General features: G+C 34.9%; 1 protein-coding gene across 2 annotated transcripts in view; it reads left to right on the forward strand.

Annotated features, from left to right (window-relative positions):
• The window catches only part of LARP4B (La ribonucleoprotein 4B), a 173,341-nt gene that overhangs the window by 130,514 nt on the left and 19,328 nt on the right, over positions 1–23,499 (forward strand). For both annotated transcript variants that reach the window (XM_072652068.1, XM_072652069.1), the window contains 4 exons: positions 11,735–11,841; positions 12,683–12,934; positions 13,605–13,650; positions 19,451–19,615. In XM_072652068.1, coding sequence (XP_072508169.1) covers positions 11,735–11,841; positions 12,683–12,934; positions 13,605–13,650; positions 19,451–19,615 — 570 coding nt within the window. The remainder of the gene's footprint in view (positions 1–11,734; positions 11,842–12,682; positions 12,935–13,604; positions 13,651–19,450; positions 19,616–23,499) is intronic.

A 23,499-nucleotide genomic window follows, 5' to 3' on the forward strand; every position in this document is an offset into this window, starting at 1 on the left:
CAGGGATGGGGAAACAAGAACATTGTCCTTTCCCTGAAGAATCACATGTTCTAATAAAGTGAACAGACTCTGTAGAATAGATCTGCTATCCACTATTGATGTCGTTTTCCAACTTCACTCTCACCCTCTATCTCCAGTGGCCTCTTCTGTTATTTCTGCCTTTTACAGCCTTCCTTACACTTCTACCTCTCTCCACTCATATTACTGTCACCAGTTCAGGCCCTTATTACCTGTCACTTGGAATATTACAATACATTTATCTCTCTGCCTCATGTGTCTCCCAACTCTTACCCATCCCCAGGGAAGGTTTGACCATGTCATCCCCCATTATGTGAATTTCCATGCAACATTCTTATCTTCCCTCTCTCTGTCTCTTTACTAGCTGATGAAGTTCCTTGTATGCTCTACCCCTCATCTCTGCCTCTTGATTTCATTAACTTCCTTCAAGACAGAGCTGAAATACCATCTTCTGCAGAAAGTCTTTACATCCTACCTTGCAACTGCTTCTAGTCTTTCCCTCTCAGGATATTTTTCAGTCAATCTATGTATCTTCTTATGTATCTATTCCATTATATATTGTCTCATTAGAATGTAACCTATTTGATAGCAGTCTTTTCCTTTCTATTTCTAACACTCAACACAGTGTCTGACACATAATAATCCTTAATATATGAGTTATTTGATGGAAGTGAATCCTGCCCTAGCATAGTACTCTTGCAACATCGAGTCAAACTTCATGACTTCTTCCAATCCCTTAGTCATCTGTTCAATGTTAATGAAGTTAGCTCGTGTTTGGAAACATACAAATCAAAAAATAAAGCTCATGTGAAAGGGTAAGGTTGAGAAACTTGTGTCTTCCATTCGAGTGTTACTAAATGATGCCACCAACAGTAGGAATTCTACTTTAGAAAATGATTAATAATCAGACTTCTGCAGATAATGTTGTCAGATCAAAATTTTGTGTCTTTGTCTTCTAAACTCCCTAGGTTATGATTGTGTATTCTTAAGTTTTTTAGTTGGTTAGTTTCATTTGTAACAGCATTTTGAAGCAATTTCAATTAGTAAATTTGCAATGGTTTGATTAAAGTCTTTTAAATTTAATATACCAGATGTGATAGTTTTATGATTAAAGAAATGTCCAAAAACATGCAAAAACATACTTTGTCATAAATCCTTTTGTAATAATATTACAGATATTTTGCCTCCAGGAACTCCTCCAAAGAAAAGGTTTTTATGGCATCTGAAATTGGGGGATTCTGATGTTTAAAAAACTAATGAAATGCAACATTGGGAGATGACTTAGGTTTCAGGATTATTTCACAAGGCAAGTGGTAGAATAAATAATGAAGGGAATTACAGGAACTAATTTTGGTACTGAAGACTTGGTTAGAGATAATTTATTTAATTTTAACATGGGAGAAGAAGAATGAAAGAGGAAAAAAGTTGTTTTTGTTGGCACTATTCTTATTTGCTATGAAGTCTGAGAAGTGTTTTCCTTTTGCTTGCTTTCATTGGTTCGTAAGTGACAGAAAATTTGTTCAAATCTAATGCCATTGAAATAATAAAACAAACACAGTTTATGTAACAATTGTATAGTCTAGTAGGTACATTAATCTTCCTTTAAAAATAGTTTTAACAAAACTATATTTATTGGTTTTGGTTGAGTACATTCCAGTCACATATGCTCTCTTGACAGTAAAATGTTTTCTACTTGATGTGCTTTGTTATCCTTTGCGCAAATCCATTGATGTAGTTTGGTTCTTTCCTTTCAGGAGTGGGTATGGGGTGGTTGTTGATAAAAACATTTTCACAGATAACTTTTAGGCTACTAGCATACTGTGTTAAGAGTTGTTGCATTTAACTTTCTTCCAAGTAGAAAAGTAAGAAACAGAGGGATTCTTCCTTTTAGTTAAAGCTATAGCTTGGTCTGGGTAAAATTAAGTAAATAGCTATTATCACCATGTAAGAGAACATGAATCTATTTGTAAAATAGTCAAAGAGTAACTTGTAAGTTATTCTAAATATTATCTATTTAAAATTGGATTTGTTACCAGTCAAAATCCTTTGGGATTATTAATTTAATGAATGTACTATTATACAGAAGATTGATTACCTTTGAGATACTGTTTTCATTATTAAGAAGGCATTCAGCAAACATTTATTAAGTACTTACCAAGTGCTAGTAGATTAAAAAAAGAAAGACAAAAACACTTTTTCTGCCCTTAGGGAACTTAAGGAGAGACAATATTTAAATAACTAGGTGTGTGTATGTATATATGTCTAAACACATGTGCACACACACACATACACAGTAGATACAGTGGACTAGGAAAGGCCTCCCACTGAAGATGGTATTTAAAATAAGTCTTGAAGGAAACAAAGACAATTGAGCACTGGAAGTAAAGAGCGAGAGCTTTTCAGGCACAGGGAATAATAGCCAGTGCTAAGCCCTGAAGATGGGCAGTGATGGCCAACATAGCTAGTGTGCATGGACCAGAAAGGTAGCAGTACTTTGGGTTATGTAGAGTTTTAAATGCCAGAGGATCAGATTGTTTATCAGGAGGATAATGGGTAAGCAATGTGTTAAATTTATTGGGGGAGGGGTGTTTTTATAGTCAGACTACACTTTAGAAAAATTACTCCTGTCAGCTGAATGATAGATTGGCATATTAAGACTAATTATGAGGGAAAGCAGTAGTCCAGGCTAGAAGGGATTGGGGGCTTGTCCTGGGGGTAGCAACTATGTAAATAGAAGAAAATGCATGAGAGATAATACTAATACCTAGCATTTATATAGGGCATTAAGGTTTGTAGAGTGCTTTGTAAATACCTCTCTTAACCCTAATCAATTCTAAAACCAGTCCTGGGAGGTAGGTCTTATTATCCCCATTTTATAGTGAAGGAAACCAGGGCAACCAGAGATGAAGTCACTTGTCCAAGGCTACACAGCAGATAAATGTCTGAAGCCAGATTTTAGTTAGGTCTGTCCACTGAGCCACTAAGCTCCCTTTTCTGAAAGAAAAAGAATGGTTGTAAAGGTAGAAATAGCAAAACGTGGCCATCAATTGAATATCTGGGGATATCTGAAGATAACATTGAAGTTCTGTATAATGCAGAGAAAATAGTAATAGGAAGTACAGAAGAAAGGAAGATATGAGTAGGAGGGATAAATAATAAATTCTTCTTTGAACATGTTGAGTTTGACTGCTAGTTAAGGGTGTTTTAAAGACAATTGATGGAGCATTGTGGTTCAGGAATTAGTCCTAGGGCTGAATATATAGATTGGGAATCATCTGCTTAATGATGATGAGAGCGGGGAGGGTGGCCTAATGAATTCAGCAAACAAGAACATGTAGAGGGAAATGAAAAAAGGTTCCAGGACAGAAGGGGAATGGAGAGACACCCACAGTTAGTGGTCATGATGTGGATTAAGATCCAGTTTAAAAAAATAAGATTGAGGAGTCAGACAAATAGGAGAAGACAGGAGGAGAACCTATCAAGAAGGTGATCAACAGTATCTAACACTGCAAAGAAATTAAGAAAAAATACAGATTTATTGCCAAAACATATTTTTAAAAGAGCTCTGTCTTAGAAAACACTTAAAATATTATTTTCTCCTCTGTTTTTCCCAGCTTATGTAAAAGAGATTTCATAGAATTTCTGGGCTGGGATTAGCCTTCATTTTGCAAATGAAGGAGACTTAGAGCAATAATGATTTGACCAAGTTTTAGTAATGGCAGAAGCAGTTTAGAATCAAGGTCTGTAATTCCAGTGCAATATGTACTATTTATTGTAGTTCTACAGCTAGGACCACGGTTATTCTTCTTTCAAAAATTGTCATACTTGTTTATTTAAAATGTATATAGATTATCAAGTTAACAACTAAAGCATTTATTTTGTCTAGTCAACATCCTACTTTATCAGCTTAAGTAATTTTGAAAGTATAAGTATTTTAGTATACCCTGTATTGATTTTTGTCAGCTTTGTGCAGAGGACTTTTGCAGCTTTTAGGAAGAATTTTTTTTAAGAACAATAAATGAGGAATGTGTTTAGAAAATTTTAACTTCGATAAAAGCTGAGTTCAAAGGATGATTTGCCTTGTAAACAATAAAGACTACAAAATTAGGGTTAGGATTATCTGCCCTTCCCATGATGCCAGGAAGGCACCAGGTTTTTGTTTTGATGATAGACTTAAAGATTCTTAAATATTGATTCTGAAATTGGAGGATGTAAGTGTTTTGATTGGCTTTTGAACACTTAAAGCTATAGAGATGCCTGGTTCTGCCCTAACTTCCATAAGTCATTGTTATTATCAGTTAGCCAACTCACATTTGTTATTGCTGCATAGAATAGCAGTCCCTGCCTTCTAGTGATTCAGACATGAATGCCCTTTCCGATGATCATTAACAAAAGCTTTTTTAAAATGTTGTTGTTGTGAATGTCTCATCTTTAATATGTGACTCACTTTTGCTCATTTCTTTCTGGGGGTCTTTGGTGGAAAAGGGGAACCTCTTCAGTGAATAGGATCTATCAAATTCAGACCTCTGGCAGGTAATACCACACAGTGTGCTTTTATCCAACTGTATCTCTAATTACCATCAAAAAAATTATTATATGACACTATTGTGACAAGAAATGAAGGAAATAGTGATAAAAATGATTAATAAATATGCTTAATGTTTTCCATAAATCATTTCATAATAGAAGTACTAAGCAATTTTGAAACTGTAATATTTATCATGACAAGGGGCCAAACTCTTCTCAGTTCTTTCTAAATAGTATATTTTCAGGACAATACCTTATGTTACGTTTATTTTTATGTGGATCCCAAAAGTGGTACTGAACAACTCATTTGTATACCTGTCAATAAAAAAAGAGGCATTATTTTAAAATGCCTAATTTAGTCCATATAAGTAAAATAATTTCTGTAAAAATGTTTCTACTTATTCTTCTTGAAGTTTTGCACCCATATCTCCTCTCACATATATAGATACCATAAAACATGTGCCATAAAAATATTGATATAAACTCGGGTGGTTGTATGCTCTCTAGCCAAAGTCTTATTTAGATGTATTATTAGTTTGATCATATTCCGCTTTTCTCACATCACATCTTACCCCAAATTTGCAGTTATGCAATAAGGGCTTTTTTTTTTTTTTTAAATCTGCCTCCTGGTACAAAATTCAGGGAAAATAAGTGATTCCTAGTTTGATTTTATATGAATATTTTCCCCACTAAACCAGTGAAACCAAATTCCTTCTCTTTAAAAAGATTTTTTCAATTTAAATTTATTTTTTAAAATTATTTCAATTTTCTCACCTGGGATTCCCCTGCCTGCCTTCTTCCTTCCCCCTGCCAATCCCCATTTTCCATTGAGGATGCAATATTCTGTATAATCAAGCAAATAGAATCATTGAATTGACTGTATCCAAAAAAATCCCTCCATCTGCATCCTTGAATCTGTCACCTCTCTATCCTGAGGTGGGTAGTATGTTGTTTCACAAGTCCTCTGGTGATTATGTTGTGTAGAGTTCTTAAGTCTTTTGAAGTTGCTTGTCTTTACCACTCTGTTAATTGTGTAAAGTATTCTCCTAGTTCTGTTTAATAAACCCTGTTACTGCTCATACAAGTCTTCCCATGTTTCCCTGAAGCCATCATATTCTTTTTACCATAACTTGTTTAACTATTCCTCAATTGATGAGTACATCCTTAATTTTCTGGCATGGGTCCTTTTTCCTCTTTCTTTTATCTTGCTGGGGTAGAAAATTGGTAGTGATATTGCTAGGTCAATGGGTACATAGGTATAGTAGCTTTGGGGACATTGTTCCAAATTGCTTTCTAAATGGCTGGATCAGCTCACAGCTCCATTAATAATAATACATTGATGTTCCTGTTTTCCCCACATCCTCTGAAACTGTGTTAGTCTGATGGGTACATTTCTCCAGAATTTAATCCTTTAGGTCATATTTTCATAAAACTATTGTTAGCTTAGATTTTTTTTCCTTTGAAAATTCCTTTGACCATTTATTGTATGGGAAATGGCTCTTGTTTTTATGAATTTGAATCAGTCCTTTATGTATCTTAAAAATGAGACCTTTATTAAAGAAACTTGCTTGCATTTCCCCTCCTTATTTACCCTTTTCTCTTATTTTTCTGTTTTGCATTGGTTTGGTTTATGTAATCAGAAAATGTCCATTTTCCATAAAGAGATCATATCTTTTGTGAACTTTTCCCTTAACCATGGATCTGATGGTAATTTCTTGATACTCTAATTTGTTTATAATGTCCTCCTTTATGTGTAAGTCATGTACCCTTTTGGAAATTATGTTGGGAAATGGTATGAGATGTTTTCCATGTGTGATATAATTTCTACCTGATAATTTTCCAGTTTTACTAACAATTTTTATGTAATAGTGAATTCTTGCCCCACTAGCTGAGAACATTGGATTTATCAAATTGTGCTTATTTTTTTCTGCATTTAGAGTACCTAATCTGCTTCACTGATCAGCCTGTCTATTTCTTAACCAATACCAAGTTGTTTTGAGGATTACTGTTTTGTAGCAAAGAGTGAGTTCTAGTACTGGTAGGTCTCCTTCCTACCTTTTCCTCCCCATTAGTTTCCTTGAGATTCTTAGTTCTTCCTGATTTTTTTCTTCTTTTTTCTAGCTTTGTAAAATTATCTTTTGATAGCTTAATTGGTATGACATGGAATAAGTGAATTAATTTTAATAGTATTGTCATTTTAAAAATATGAGCAAGAATGAGGACTTCATTGAGCAATTAATGTTTCTCCAGAATTTCTCCTCTCTCTTTCTCCTAGATTATTTTGGAGTGTTCAGCATATAGAAATATTGATGACTTATGTGGATTTATTTTATATGCTGCAGCTTAGTTGAAGTTAATAGTTTCAGTTAGTCTTTAGTTGGTGTTCTAAGGTACCATTGTATCATTTACAAAAAGCAGTGGTTATGTCTCTTTGCCTGTGCTTATTGTCTCATCTTATTTTTCTTGTCTTATTGCTGTAATTAGAATTTCTGTCATTCTGTTGAAGAGCGTCTTTTCTCTACTTCTGATCTAAAAGGAAAGACCTCCAGCTTATCACTAATAGAGATAATGTTGACTCTTTTAAGTAGACTTATGTTAAGTAAAGATCAATTTATTCTTGTACTTTCAAAGGAATTGGTGTTGTATCCAAAGTTTTTTCTGCATCTGTGTATCGTATGGATTTTTTTCTTGTTATTAATATAGTCTTTTATGTTTAGAGACTTTTTAGTACTGAGCCAGGCCTGCATTTCTTCTATAAATCTAGCCCAGTCATATTGTATAATTTTTGTGATATGCTTTTGTAGTCTCTTTACTAATATTTTATTACAAAATTTCCCATCAATATTCATCAGGGAGATTGTTCTTTGGTTTTTCTTCTCTGTTTTGACTCCCTGGCTTAGGTACCCCAACATTCTATTTGTTTCATATAGTTTATGTAATATTAGAATTAGTTGTTAGGGCTTTTTTTTTAACTTTAAGAGTTCATTTATGGCTTTAATTTATTTTTTCTAAAATTGGATTGTGTCATGTTTCTTATATTAATTTGTTTTGTTTAAATATTCATCCATCTCAGTCAGATTGTCAGTTTTATTACCTTATCCTAGGGCAGAATAGCTCTTAATAATTTCTTTCATTGGTTATAAATTCACCTTGCAACTTTTTTTTTTTGTGCTAGTAATTTGTTTTTCTTTAATAGTTAATGGTTTTGTTTTTTTTTAATTAACATATCCTACTTTTCTTCATTAATTCATTGGGTCCTTTGCTTTTTCAGTTTTGTCAATCTGTTCATTTTCAGGATTTCAGCTTTGAATTGATGATCTGTTGTTTTTTCTAGTTTTTTTAGTTGCAGTGCCCACTTCATTGATCCTTGTTTTGCTTGTATTGATGAAAGTGATTAGAGGTATAAATTTCACCTGAATACTGTGGCAGTATCCCCACAGTTTGGGTATCCCACCAAGTGTCTCATTGTCATTGCATTATCTTTGAAATTCTTTAGAGTTTCTATGATTTGTACTTTGATTCCCTCTTTAGGTTTAATCATAGTTGTCTAATTCATTTTTAATTGTTTCTTCAGCCTATTATTGAATACAATTTTTATTGCATTGTGGTTTATAAAAAATGTTTAACAGTTTTGCTTTTTTGCATTTGTTTGCAAGGTTTTAATGTCCTAACATGTTCAATTTTTGTGAAAGTACCATGCATAGATGAGAAATATGTATACTCCTTTCTCTTTCTATTGTTTAATTTCCAAAGGTCTATCATATCTAACTTCTAAAATTGTATTCTGATCATTTGTGAGAAGAGGAGGAGGCACTTTTTATGTTTTGTTTGTGTTAATTTTTTTAGGTCTGAGATGAATATGTTGACATTCGCCACTATTGTAGCTAAACTGTTTCTACCTATAACTCTTTAAACTGTTCCTTTTAATATTTAGGTAGTATGCCATTTGGTGTATCTGTTACATATTGCTATTAATTCCTTGTTTATGATACCTTTTCAGTAAATGTAGTTACCCTGTTTATTTCTTCTTTTAATTATCTGTTTTTGCTGTTTCTTTGTCTAAGAACATAATTGCTACCCCTGCCTTTTTTTCTTTCATCTGTAGCATAATAGATGGTGCTCCAGCCTTTTATTTTAACTCGTGCATTTTTCTGCTGCGTGTGTTTATTGAAAGAACCTATTTTTCTAGTCCATTTTGTTTTCATCTTCTGTTTTACGAATGAATAAATCTTTCACATTCACAGTTGTGATTGTTAATTGTACATTTCCCTCCATTTCTTACACTTTTTCTTGCTTCCCATGCCCTCTTTTAAAGAAGTGATAAGAAAAAAATTGTGTTCAGTACCAGTGCTTTAAGTTTAGTACAGTGTGCTTCTGCTTCCTCATCTCTTCTCTTTCCCTCACCTGAAGTGGAATAAAAGATTAATTATTCTTTCTTTTAAGCCTGTCTTTTAAATCCATCCTTTTTCATTTGGATTTGTTTTTCTTAAAACTAATCTCTCCCTTTATCTCCATTTCTTCCTCTTCCTTATCCCTATTCCCTGTTTGGTTATATATGTGACCTAGATTCTACTCTGTGCTTCTCTTCTCTCCTTTAAGTGTCCCTGTTCCCCAGGCCTGTCTCTTTGTGCAGAGTGTTGTACTTGCATGGCTCTTCCTTCCTCTCCTTTCCTGTCCCCACCCCTGCCCCAGAATATTCCTCTTTTCTTTCTTCAGAAGCACATCTAGACTCTAATTAAATTCTCTGTGATCCCTGAGGATCGGGTTCTGAGAGACACGTGTTATCTCCTTGTATTAGAGTGTAAGCCATCTAACCTTGTTCAGTCAGTCTACCTGTTTATGTTCCTCTTGACTCCCAATGTTTGTATTTCAAAGTTTCTACCTTTGTCTTCATCAAGAATACTTGGAAGTCTTATTTTATTAAATGTCCATTTATTCTTCTGTAGGATTATATTCCGTTTTAGTGAGTGAATCATGGTTATCTTTTATCTTCTAGAATGTATCATATGCCAAACTCTATTTCTTTACAGTAGTGGCTCAAAATTTTCATGTGACTTACTCTAGCCCCTCAGTACTTCATTTCTTTTTGGCTGTTGGAATATTTTTTCTTCTTTAGCCTAGAATCTTTGTTTTGATTGTAATATTTCTAGAAATTTTTATTTTGGGATTTCTTTATGGAAATGACTGAATTCTTTCTATTTTCACTTTCCCCTCTAGTTATAAGAGATCTGGGCATTTCTCTTATGATTTTTTGTGTTACATTTAAAAACAAACGTAATCTGAAAGAATATGGTCAGAGCATGATCAATAGATTAGTTAGGTTCACAGTAATCAGTAATTTAAGTCAGTGGCCTCTCTCAATGACCAAAGGCCCTTTAGGCAGGACTCATCAGCTGTAATGCAGTTTTGGGGAGTACAGAATTGGGTAGGTGAGGAAAACAATGCAGTTATTTCCAGGGTAAACAGCATTGTGGAGGTGGGGACAGTATAATCGGTTATTTTTAAATCAGGCTGTAGGGCTAATAACTACCCTTCTCTGACAATTAAGGAATATTATTTGTGTTATGAGACCCATCCGCATCTTGCAGACCTTGTTAGTAGACCTGAGTGTGGAGACTTAGTGTTTCAATGGTTCGTTATACTGCACCTCCCCTCAATTGTATAGGATAGGCAAGGATGGACAGTACACCTTTTAGGGATGATGTGTTAAATTGCGAATTTCACTCAGAGAAAAAGCTGACTCATTTATGGAATGAATATAGCATAAAATCATGTCTTTCAACAAAAAGCACAAAATATTCTATTTATTTAGAGAAACTAAAGCTATTTTTATTCCAGACTTAGGAAATGGGAACTCTCTCATAGAGAAATTCATGTTCTAGTTATAAGATTATAAAATGGAAAGAAAAGGAATTATATGTATTTCTCAGCTATTTATGACACTTTATAAAAATAATTATGTTTGGTCATTAAAACCTTGTCAAAGAAATGCAGAAAAGTGAAAATTTTTATTAAGCTTGTCTTTAATAAACCACTTTGCATAATATTTATTCTGATCAAATTTTTTCATTTTATTCATTGCTTTGTCATTTCTTCTGATTACATTAGTGGAAAAAGTCTCAAGTTGTTGCAGATCTTATTTTTTTTTCATTATTTTGTTTACTATTTAATTTGATATGTTTAATACATTTCGATTTTTGCCAAGTATAGCTTTTTAGTCTCTTCAACAAAGGATGTTTGCACAACTTTTAAGAGAACAAAACACAGGGTAGCAGCCAGGCTAGTGGACCCAGAGACAAAAGTTAATTGAATCCACAGCTATCACCCATTTCTTTTCATTGTAGTCTTTTTTCCTTTTGAGAAAATCAGAACATGTCTGAAACTTTTTTTTCCTTTTGCCACATATTTGCTCAGCTTTTTGGAGTGTCTTAGCAATAGTTGGATAGAAGTTGTAGAAGTTAACTTAAAAAGTATATTGCATAAGAAGCATGGACTATAGATAGCTGTGATGTAATGGGAAGAATCCTGGACTGGGAATTAGATCATGTTCCAGTTCTGATTTTGCCAATAGTTAGCTCTGTTCCTCAGTCAAATCATTTCTCCTTTTTGGGTCTTCATCTTTAAGATAAGGAGGTAGGCCTCTGTATTTTTACAGATAAGGAAACTGAGGTTCAGGGAAATTAAAATGACTTGGCAAGTTCCCACAGGTAGTAAACGTCAAAAGGCAGAATTTAAGCCAAGGTCCTCTGAACGCAGAGCCAGTATTCTTTCTATCTGTACTGTCCCTTTGAACTCTAAAGTTCCATGATTTTTTATTTCTTCATGGAAGAACTATGTATGGAAATATAGTATGGACTAAAAAAGCTCATAAGGAAAGGTACATGCCTGGTTTTAGGAGTTGGATATAAGCTGCTTAAAGGTATTTAGAGATATAGAAGTATTATTCAAACTGTGCCAACTGATAATTATTAGAGGTTTTCTTAAGATAGTATGGACAGTATAAATAGGAAAATAGAGTATCATTTTTGTCTAAATTAAAACATGATACTGAAATATGGAATAATAAATTGTCTTTATATCCTTTGTCACAAAATATTAAGCGAAACTAAATTAACAAATTGTTTTGGTCGCTGTTTTCTGCCTCTTCCTCTCTATCTTTCATCCCCCCATCCCCTCCCTCCACATCTAGGTAACACCATTTCCAAATACTGGATTTATCAATGGGTTTACATCTCCCACCTTCAAACCTGCAGCATCTCCCCTAGCTTCACTCAGACCATATCCTCCTAGAAACAGGTAAGTCAAAAGACTTAAGTATTTTCTTCCCCTGTCCTACCACTCTCTTCTCCCTCTCCTTCCCTTCTAGCCCAAGTTACATATAAGTGCTTTAATGGCAGGAACTGTTGCGTTTTGGGGGTCTTTGTTTCCCTAGCACCTGACATATAGTAGGTATTTAATAAAAATTTGAATTAAATTGAATTTATAGTTTTATTTATTTATATACTTAGTGTAGAAATAGTATTACCATATAGTTTTCTTAAAGATTTCAAAAATCCTGTAAATGTGTCTGTGTGTCTTCTTTAAAATAGAATCTTACATTTAAAAAGTCAAATGCTAAACTTTAAAGTTAGGTAAATGACATGAAAATTTTTTTTGAACAGTTTAGCTATTTCATGTTTTGAAAATCATCCTAAGATGATTAAGAAATTGAGTAATAATGAAAACTATTTAAGGAGGACACTTAAACTATTCCATAGAGAAATGGATTTTTTTTAAAAAAATAGTTGATATTCATGTACATGCAAAGGAAGGGTATGTTAAGTACCTATCTAAATCGTAGTTACTGTCCAGCAATGGCTTCCTAAATAGGTCTTATTTGTAAATGAATACCTTAAAGACAGAACTGAATTAAAGGAATCTGTGGTATGAAATTTATATATATGAACTGGGGGCTAATGATGTTGTAGTAGGCTGACTTTTTCCAAGTAAAAATGCATTTTCTTTGAGAAAGATAGTTGTTAGCTGCATTTAACTGTTAGGTTTTAGTTGAGATGTGTTTCCAAAAAGCTTGAATTGTCTTGACAAGAGTGCTTAATAGGTTTTTGATAATGAAAGATATATACACATAAATTTGCAGGAATCCTAGTAAATCACATCTGCGACATACGCTCCCCACGGCAGATAGAAGACCTGGTCTATTAGAAAGTCCTGCAATATTTAATTTCTCTGCCGACCGCTTAATTAATGGTGTCCGGAGTCCGCAAGCAAGGCAACCAGGACAGAACAGAACACGGATGCAAAGCACTGCAACTTATGCCAAGAGGGATATTGGAATTGGACGAATGGAGCAGAATAGTCTCGAATCCTCTTCAATTTTAGGTAGAGGAAGGTGAGTTATACAGAATGAAGTGCTCTTGAGAGGATGGAATCTTTCAATCCAAAAATATCTTTGAATTCTAACTTCCACTCATAACTCAGAACAAGGGATATGATTTGTACTACAGTGGTAGTGCATCATTAGCATGTATTTGATGTTGTATTGCCCATTCATCATATCTGGAAAGCTCCTGTTTCAGTAAATTCATCTTTTATCTCTGTTGTGCCACCAAACTGCTGTGGTGGAGGAATGTAATCAACTTTGAAAGTTGTTCACGTGACTTCAAAGAACATACTTATTCTTTGCTGCCTTGTACCTGCTTAGCAAAAATCTAATAGGGATAAACTTCATACCTTAACTTTCTGTGTATACTATTCCTGATTCTCACGCATCTCTCAATCAGCCAACCTCCCCACCTTCTAGCCCTTGTCTTTGTCATATGTAATTTATCACTTCTACTCCCTGAGAGATTCTGTGGAGTAGTAGTGGACTATTTTGACAGATGGCTTTCCAATACAGATTTTTTAAAAATAGTTTATAATCTAAAGTTAGTCTTTGTGGAAATATGAAAAAAACAAGTTAAGATGAAATATGGGATTGTTGTTTTTTTACATGTATATGGGAAGCAGGCATTTTTCCAAGGCTGTAGTTTTAATGATTGCTTTTTCTTCCTCTACCCTAGGAAAAATTCCTATGGCTTTCGAAAAAAAAGAGAGGACAAGTTTTCAGTGAGTAAACATTTTATAACTGTTCTTTCTAGTTTTATTTTATGATGTTTGGTCTTGAAAGCATGAAAAGCTAGAAATAACCAAACTGTGTACAGATAAAACTTTCTAAGGAAGGGTTTTTACTTAAAAATTCTAGATTTCTTATCAATAATAATGAATAAGCATCAATAAAAAATTTTTGAAAATCTATAAACATAGGATAAAATAAAAATTCAACTAATAATTGGCCAATCAAGTAGGAGGTAGTTTGGAGTACTTAAAATATAGTTGCCTAAGAGTTCTAGCTTTTATTTTTAACAAATTTTTTACATGATATAAATGTTTTGGCCCATGTATAGAATCCTATTCACCTGTAATTAGGTTATGTAAGTCTTCTGATAAACGGCAGATGAATACTCACAATCTTACCACAGTTTGCATATCTGTCAATATATTGTGTATTTGTAATGCATGTGATGTGAGGAGCAGAGTTTGTCTTAAGTTCAAAAGTACTTTTTCTTTTCCCATAAACTTGTTAAAAAAAAATGTTACCTGGTCATGCTGTGAATTCAGTTTAACAGAGAGAAGAACAGATTGGTCATTGGAATGTCTTCCCTCCCCCCCCCCCCCCCCCCCCATTTCTCTACTTTTAAGTAAATTTAGAATCATTTTAAATTTTTCAAAACATTTTTAGAAATATTTTCCCTACCAGTGTATTTTTTTGTTTTTGAGGGGAGGGAGGTGTAGAGAGAGGGAAAGTACTTTTTAAACCTTAAAGTGTTATTTAAATGTATGTTATTACACTTTGCAAATGCACAGCACCTACTTTTAGAAAGCTGTTTAGTAAAATTTAGAATTATTGGTCTACTCTGACTTGAGCATAATAAAATCTGCCAGAAGAATTTAACTTTTTTTTTTGTTTATTTTTTAAGATTCATCTGTTTGATAAGTATTTGAGTGCCTGTGGATATTAATGGGGGAAATAAAGATAAATAAAAAACTTCATTCCCAACTCAAGAGGTTTACAATCTAGAATATACATAAATGATTTTGATACAAACTAACGTTTAAATTTTTATTTGAATATAGGTGAGTGCTATTGGACTTCAGAGAAGGAAAAAGACAAATAACTTTATGTAGCTAGGGACAATAGCATGACAGAGAGTAAAATTTGATAAGCAGAAGAATACATTCTAAGTTAAGATAATAGCATTTTTAAAAGCATGGACATAGAAAGGTAAAAGGAAGTTAGTTATAAGCAATAGTTCTAATAGTTCAATTTGATCCTAGAATGATATACTCAACTCTGGAAGAGACCATGGGAAATCATCTGATTCAGTCCACTATTTTCAGGTGTGTGGATGACTACACCTTCTCTAATAGCTGGTGTTATGTTATTTTCTTATATCAGTTCAATATATTGATATATTCAATATATATATTGAATTGTTATATATTCAATACATATTGAATCTTCAATATATATATATATTCATCCTATGTGTGTGTGTGTGTATTGAATCTTCACAAATGAATAAATCACAGCTTTCTTAGTTCAGTAGTTTCAGTGTTTGACAGAAAAAATGTTTTTCCTAATTTAACTCTCTCCTTTATGATTATTTTAAAAATCATTCAACTTTTGCTTTGTTCGCAAATTGCTTACTTTGTATGTATCACTTCACTTATTGTTCTAATAAAGCATAAAAAGAAAATCTATTCTGAAATTGTTTGGGTTGTAGTGACAGAATTTGTTGAATATAATATAATATAATATAGCTTTGTTACAGAGCAATATATGAACAAGTATAAACGTTTCTCTTGTTGTTGAGTCATGTTCAACTGTTCGTGACGCTTTGGGCCATAATACAGCAGGCCTTTCTGTCCTCTGCCATCTCTCAGATTCTATCCAAGTTCATGTTCATGTTCCCATGATACTACCTGTCCATATTATGCGCTGCCATCTTTTTTCCTTTTGCTTTCAATCTTTGCTAACACCAGAGTCTTTTTCAGTGAGTCCTGTCTTCTCATTATGTGGCCAAGATATTTAAGCTGAATAATCTGAATTGACTGAAGTATTTATTGACTGATTTGACCTTCTTGCTGTCTAAGGGGACTCTCAGAAGTCTTCTTTAATACCATAACTTGAAAGTGTCAGTTCCACAGCACACAGCTTTACTGTCTCAGGACTTGTTGTCCAACTCTCACAACCATACACTGTTACTGGAAAAACCATAACTTTGAGTATGTGGCCTTTGTTGGCAAGGTGATGCCTCTGCTTTTTAGTATGTTTTCTATACTGAGTTGAGACTTTTTTGAGCATCTTTCATTCTAGCCTGAGAGATATACAAAGGTGACCAGCATACTGCCCCTGACCTTAAAGCATTTGCGGTTGAGTAGAATGGAGTAAAAAAATATACAGATAAATGCAGTACAGAGTAGAGTATAAATGTTTCTAAGTAGTTTGCAATATGGCACCAATTTCAGGGTCCTTGTGAAAGACTATTTACTTTAAGGGGGTGGATTTTATTTACTATTAGGTTAATCTCAGAATCAGAGAAGGTGATTCACAATAACATTTTCATGAAAAAGATCACATTAAATGCAATTTGATAAGAATCTTAAATATTATTGTTTACTATTTTGTGGAAAGAACTGACTTGATAAAGTAAAGGTAGTCTGTTCCCCAAAACATTATGTGAAAAAAGCATTAAGGTAGCATTGCTTAGACACTGGTCACCAAAATCTATTGGAAATGATGGTAGTGGTATTTTGGAATGTAAAATGTTAGTCACTTTAGCCTTGTGCTTGACCTTACATTAAGGGTGCTGAAATCTCCCAGTCTCCTCTTACTTCAGATTCAGGGAAGGTGATAGCATGTTATTTGACAGTTACCCTTGCCACCACATGACTATTCTTGTGGTCATAACAACTCATGAAACTGTTTACTATTTCCTGATTTTGGACCTTATTACAGAAGGTAATATCAGGAACACAGAAATGTTAGCTTTTTTGAAGTATACTAATTGACTCTTGCATAAGTGTTCTCCTCTTAGAGAACTGGAAACCATTTCCAAAACTGCTCAGTTATTCAAGAAACTATAACACTGTCAGTTGGAGATTACATCTCTTAAGGCTAGCCAGTCAACAAGCATTCCTTAATTACCTCTTACGTACTAGTCATTGTGCAAAATGCTGGTGGTACAAAGAAAAGCCAAAACCAAAAACAATCAAGTCTCTTCTCTCAAGCAACAACAGTCTGATAGTGGAGACAAAATGCAAAAACGATGTATATAAACAAGTTGTGCAAAAGATAACTTTAGTGTAATCAGCAGAGGGAAGGCACAGTCCTGAATAAGCATCAGGAAAGTCTTCTTGTAGAAGGGATGGTAAAAGAGACATGAAGCAAACCAGGAAAGCCAGGAGGCCAGAGGTATGGAATGAGAGAGTACTAGGTATGGAAGACAGCAGGTAAAAATGCCCATAATTGGACCTCAGAATATAAGAAGACTAGGAAGATAGGAAGAGGCCAGGTTATAGAGAACATTAAAAACCAAACAGAGGATTTTATATTTTATCCTGGAGGCAACAGAGAACTGGGGGAGGAATGTGTGAGTGTATGTGTGGTGGGAGGGGTGACATGATCAGACTTGTGCTTTAGGAAGTTCAATTTGACAACTGAATGAAGGGTGAACTTAGAATGGGGAGAGAATTGAGGTAGGAACGTCATCCAGCTGAATATTGCAATAATATTCTAAGTAGTATAGGCATGAAGTAGTAAGGGCCTGTACCTGGATGGTGGCAATGTCAGACATGAGTTCAAGAGTTGCTGTAGTAAAAAATTTGATCACCAAGCAGACAGCCTGCCTGGTGAGATTCTCTAGACCAAACTTAACAGGTCATTTGTAGCCATTCCTCAGTTTATATTAGAATTTTTCTAGCTTGATAAAACTTGCCAGACTTTATATTCCATTGGCACAGCCCATCGTAGTCCTGGATCATTGGCCATGCTTCACTAAAACTTTCAAGTAGTGATGGCACTGAAAATGAAAGTATTGGTCAAGATGACATCTAAGGTCATTTTTAATTCTAAATCTGTTATCCTGTAAAAGTCTCACATGATTTTGCATGTACTAGAACATTGTATTATATCAGGTTCTAATATAGTGAAAAATTTTGAGGAGTCATAAGGGAATGAATGAATAAGTAATATGGCATCAGCTAGTTATGGGACTGATACCCAAGCCAGTTTTTAGGAGCCACATTTCATAAATTTTCAGGGCCTTCACTAGTCATATAAATGATAGTTTTTAACTCCAGTCATCTGTCTACAATTTCATTGTTACTTCTGCTGTCCCACATTGCCCTCTTCTGGCTAATAGCATTTTGAAATATGGTCTCTATCACATGACCAAATAAAATAATATTTTGTTAAGCATAAAGGATCATCTGCCATCATTGAAGTATAAGCATGTATGGTTTCTTCAGGTTTGTTTTATTCTTGAATTTAAATGTCTTTTCCTTGATTAGAAAGATAGCCATTATTATGGATTTCTGATTTTTGCCAGCCTTTTCATGTTTATTCTGAGTAATATATGGATTAACCTAGCTGACCAATCCCCTGTTCTATTTATAATCTTTCTTTTTCTGTTCCTTCTTATTTTCTTAACCGAAGACTTCATAGTTTTTGGCCCATTAAAGTTGGTATCCAATAAATATCCAATATCCAAGTGCCTTCAGCATGCCAGGCAGTGTGCCAAATTCTAGGGAATAACCTAGTATATTGATATTCTAAAAAAAAATGTCCTGTTTTAACTGAGATTCTGGACTTTGATTAAAAAATAACATAAATTATTCAAAGGATACATGAACAGAGTTTAACCATTAATTTAATGACCAAGTGCTTAATAATGTACATCAGTTATTACACTCTACTAAAGTAATTATTTCAAATGCTATTGAGGGATGTAGTCATGTACTAATAGTTCTAGACTACTATGCTTTGTCAGTTCTTGTGAATTTTTAAACAGCTTTTTGTCTTCTGTTTGTCATTAATATTATTGATACATTTTTTTTTTTTGCATCAGACATTAATCAACCATGCCTCATACCTGCCTGATCCTCCCACTCTCAGAACCTTCCCTATGATAGTTACTAAGCAAAATTCCCTGACCTATTGACCTCATTTAAATGTACATGAAATTCCGTACACATGGTGCCTCACACCCTGCTCCATTTCTCTCATGAAAGAACAGAGATAAATTTTCTTCCTCCTTGAGGCAAAGATTGGTTATAAATTCCTTATTCTTATTTAGGGACTGCATTTTAGTCTACCCACCAGACTTATGATTTCTTGTTAATCTGCTATCAATATCAACTAAAAAACCAGATATCAAGATGAGAGCAAATTGAATCTAAAGGACCCTTTAATACAAATGCTTGATTTTGTGCATAAACTCTCTAATGCCTATTTTGACTTTTTAGCCTTTTTTTTTGTACTTATTTTCAGGTTTTTCAACTATGTTCAAGGTTAAACCAATAAACATTTATTAAGCACTTAGTGCCAGGCCCTGTGCTATTAATATACAGAAAGGCAAAAACAAAAAACAGGCCTTGCTCTTAAGGAACTCGTGATAGAAATTGTTTTGGCATGATATTTAAGGATCAGGGTATTGCTTTAATTTGTATATAAAGATTGAGATATTAAACTGTGAGACGTTTTTCGGACTCCCTGGCTCATACCTTTTGCCATAGTACCCCCATTCATCTTGTCTATGAGCATTGCAATTTTCCCCTCATTAAATATTAACTTTGTTTGTTACAGAGAAGTCAGACTCAGTCTCCAACACCACCAAAGCCTCCATCTCCTAGCTTTGAATTAGGCTTGTCTAGTTTTCCACCTTTACCTGGAGCTGCAGGCAATTTGAAGACAGAGGATTTATTTGAGAACAGGTTGTCTAGCATGGTAATGGGAACATCGAAAGAACGAGTAAGTAATATATATAAAGGGGAAAAAATTATAAATACTTTGGATATACTCTCCCATCCTTGAAAATGTGTTTGTACAATAATAAAAGCATCTTCTTAGATTTACTTATCACTAAATGAAATAAAAGGAAAAACACTCAAAAGTATTCCTACCTATGCAGTGGCATGTAACTAACTCTAGCAACTAACTTACCTATAGCCAGGTAAGTAGACAATGGGTCTTAAAGTTGGGAAGATCTGGGTTCAGGTGTCAGTTTACCTCTCTGAGCCTCAGCCTCCTCTCATGCAGTAGCTCTGTACCACCTTCCAGCTCTAAAATAAGTCTCATTTACAACATTTGGTATGAAAACAATGTGTCTAAAATACGGTGTTTTTGTGCCTACCTTTACTATAAATTCCACCTTTCAGCAGTACCTGGATGTTGTTGTGCCCCCCAGTGGGCACTAATATGTTTACGTTCCTAGAGTAACAACTAGGAATGAGATTGAGATTTAATTAACTCTGGATCCATAACATGTGCCTTTAGCTACTGGTTTACCCCAAATTCTCAGCTCCTGCCTCCAATATGGATTTCCCCCAGATTGTACCTCCCCTTGCTCCTGCCTTCTGTGAATCTGGACTTCTGGACCTTACAGAATGTAGTATCATCATCTGCCTTTGCCTAATTGAGGCATGACCACGACCCTGAACTTTATGCCAGCTTGGCTGTACCAAGCCTTCACACTGCACTGGCTTCCTGATTTCCTGCCTTCCCTGTTTCAAAAACTTGGTAATCCACTTCAGCTACACATTATCCTCTTAAACTAGAGTACTTTGCCTCCTTTGCTTGTTATGCCTTGCCAAGCCCCAGATTTGTGTTATTCATACCATCTACTAATATTCCTATTCTTATTAAATGAAGCTGGAGGGAAATCACAAAACCATGGTTATTTGAGGTGGCTGCATACTCTTAATTGGGTTTTCACTATAACTATGACCTCAGTCACCATTGTGGCTGTTCTAGATCTTCCTTTGGCACCCTTTGCCCCATATCTCTCAGCCAAGGTCTTGGATTCCTGCTTTTTGAGAAAATCATTGAGAGGTTTTTCTTCTCCACTTTTCCTCATCTCACATCAACCAAATACTTCCTTCATCCCTATATCATATGAAGAAGTGGGCCTCCTCCTTTACAGTGCAAACTCATCCACATACAAGTTATCCCATTCCATTGTCTGCTCTAGTTGATTTCCCTTTTGATCATTCCAACTCTGTCACTTATCTTCATTCTCTCTGTTTGCTAGTTGCTTCCCAGTATCTACAAACATGTTCAGGTCTCCACTATCCTTAAAAAAATCTTCACTTGATCCAACCATCCCCACTAGCTTTTGTCCTTTATCTTTCTTCCCTTTCTCACCTAAGCTCCTTGAAAAAGTCATCTCCAATGAATGACTTTACTTCCTCACCTCTATCTCTTGAAAGCCTTTACAATTTGGCTCCTAGCGTCATCATTCTACTGAATCTGCTTTCTTCAAAGTTACCAGTGATTGCTTAATTGCCCCATTTAATGGTTTTTTTCCCTCAATTCTCATTCTTGACCTCTCTACAGCCTTTGACATTGTTGATGACCTTTATCTGGCACTTTATGACCTTTATCATAACACTACTCTCACCTGGTTCTTCTCCTTACCTTTCTGATAGCTCCTTCTCCTCTTTTGCAGGACCTTCATCTAGATTGCACCTGTTAACTGTAATAATTCCTGACCCTTTTCGTTGCTATCATATTTTATGATCTCATCAGCTTCCAAAGATTCAATTATCCCTTTGTAGTTAATTCTCCAATCTCTTTATCTCAGCCTAAACTCTCTCTTCATCTAAAGTGTAGCATCACCAACTACCTTTTGAGCACCCAGTAACTAGATGTCTATAGACATCTCAAACTCAATATGTTTAAGTAGAATGCATTATTTTTACCCTCAAACCCTCCCCTTTCCTAACTCCCCTGTTTCTTTTGGTTTATAATTTCCTTGCCATTCTCAGCTCCCTACTGTGTGGGATGGCTCAGGTCCCTACATAAATCAATTACTCAGAGGCCTCTCAAAGTGATGACAGAAAAGTGATTTATTCGATTCTCGAGAAGCAGGGCTCACCTGTAGGAGTAGGAAAGCCGAAGACAACAGGACAGTGATTTATGTAGACCCTAACGCAAGTCCCTCCTCCCCCCACTGACCATTATCCTCATTAGCTGAGAATATGGTCTTACATTCTAGACACGAAATCTAACCAATCCCTTTTGAAATGAAGACATCGAGGAATTATGTAAGTTTTGTCCAATCATTGAGACCCTAATACACTACACAGTTTTATATCCTTATATGGAACTATTCTATTCTAAAAATATTGTAACCTTGAGCCTTTAGGCCTTACCTCACCCCTGGGAGAAAAATTACAATCTGAGGAGTCTTCACTAAGTCTATCCCACTCAATCCCTCCTCTTATTTATCAACCTGAAGACTTCTCACGGATGTTTCAACCAAAGTTCTGTAACATGATCTCACACTGTCTATTAATCTCCTCATCCCAATCAGGATCATTCCTGTCTCTTGTCTCCACAGGTGCCCAAACTTCCTTCTTTAATATCATCAGTCGAATGGCTTCTTCAGTCCTTTCTTCTACTCTAGCAAGTTTTAGTAAAGAATTTCTAACTGTTTTAGTAATTAGTGAAATCAAACAAGATAAACAAATAGGAAATAATACAATACCACTAATTGCTATAAGGCCAAACCACAGTAACCTCTTCCACCAGCTCCCCTCAAACCAGGACCACAAGGATGTATTGAAAGGGGAGCCCCAAGTTTGTATGGGAACATGAGCAACTTTCCTGATATTCTTGGTGATCTCTTTCACTATCCTTCCATTATCATCAATTTTTAAGCAACATGTAGATAAATTGAGTTTCCCAGAAACTCCCCCTTCTTCTGCAAGTAAATAATCTAAGATTAATCTATGTTGCAGTACTGCTTCCCTAGTCTGTGTGGCTTGATCAGCCAATAAGTCCAAAGCCTTTGCTGTTTGATTGGTTATAATTTCAACTACTGCTTGGAGTCTGATTAGTCTGTTTAATAGATACATAGGGGTTCTATAACCCCAGCTCCCATCCTGAGCCCAAGTTGCAGGCCTATACTCTCTGATTATCCTCTCAGGAGGCCAAGTATCGCCCCACCCATTTGCATTTCCAGTCTGAGTGAGGGAGGTGTCGATGTTCTTCTTTCTTTTTGCTAGATCATCATATAGAGGGACCCCTAGATGCTGTTTCCCTGATTCAGGCAAGAAAAAGAATTTAGGTCTCACCAATCCAATGTAACAAACACCTCTCCAGTTTAGCAGAAGGTGAGTATAGGCTGTCTGTCCACATATCCAATAATGCCCTCTCAAAGCAGGATTTTCCTCTAGAAACGGTCTTACTCTATAATCCACATCCGGAAAGTACTTCACATCATCCGGGCCTAATGGTCCCCCTTTCATGATCTCGGACTTACCCTTTCATAGTTGTTGCTTCCTCTTCCATATACAATGTTGATAATTCTCCCCAGTTCTATTGATTACACTCCAGAAAGTATCAAACATCATCCTATGTGTTCCATTCTCCCACTTCCATACCCATTCTTTATATTCTGTGTTATTCTTAATACTATTCATATATATATATATATCTCCACAAATAGTCATGGTCATGACCCCCTTCACATGGTTTTCTGGGATCAGAGGCGTTGTAAAACTTATACCTACAACCTCTGTGATATTCCCCTTTTGTTCTCTCTCTTCATATGAAGAGGGTGGGAAAAATGAATGGGTAAAGGGAATCACCCTACCATCTGAACAGGTAATACCGTTCTGATCCCATCTGTT

The sequence above is a fragment of the Notamacropus eugenii genome, chromosome 3 (genome assembly GCF_028372415.1).
Source record: "Notamacropus eugenii isolate mMacEug1 chromosome 3, mMacEug1.pri_v2, whole genome shotgun sequence".
NCBI classification, from domain to species: Eukaryota; Metazoa; Chordata; class Mammalia; order Diprotodontia; family Macropodidae; genus Notamacropus; species Notamacropus eugenii.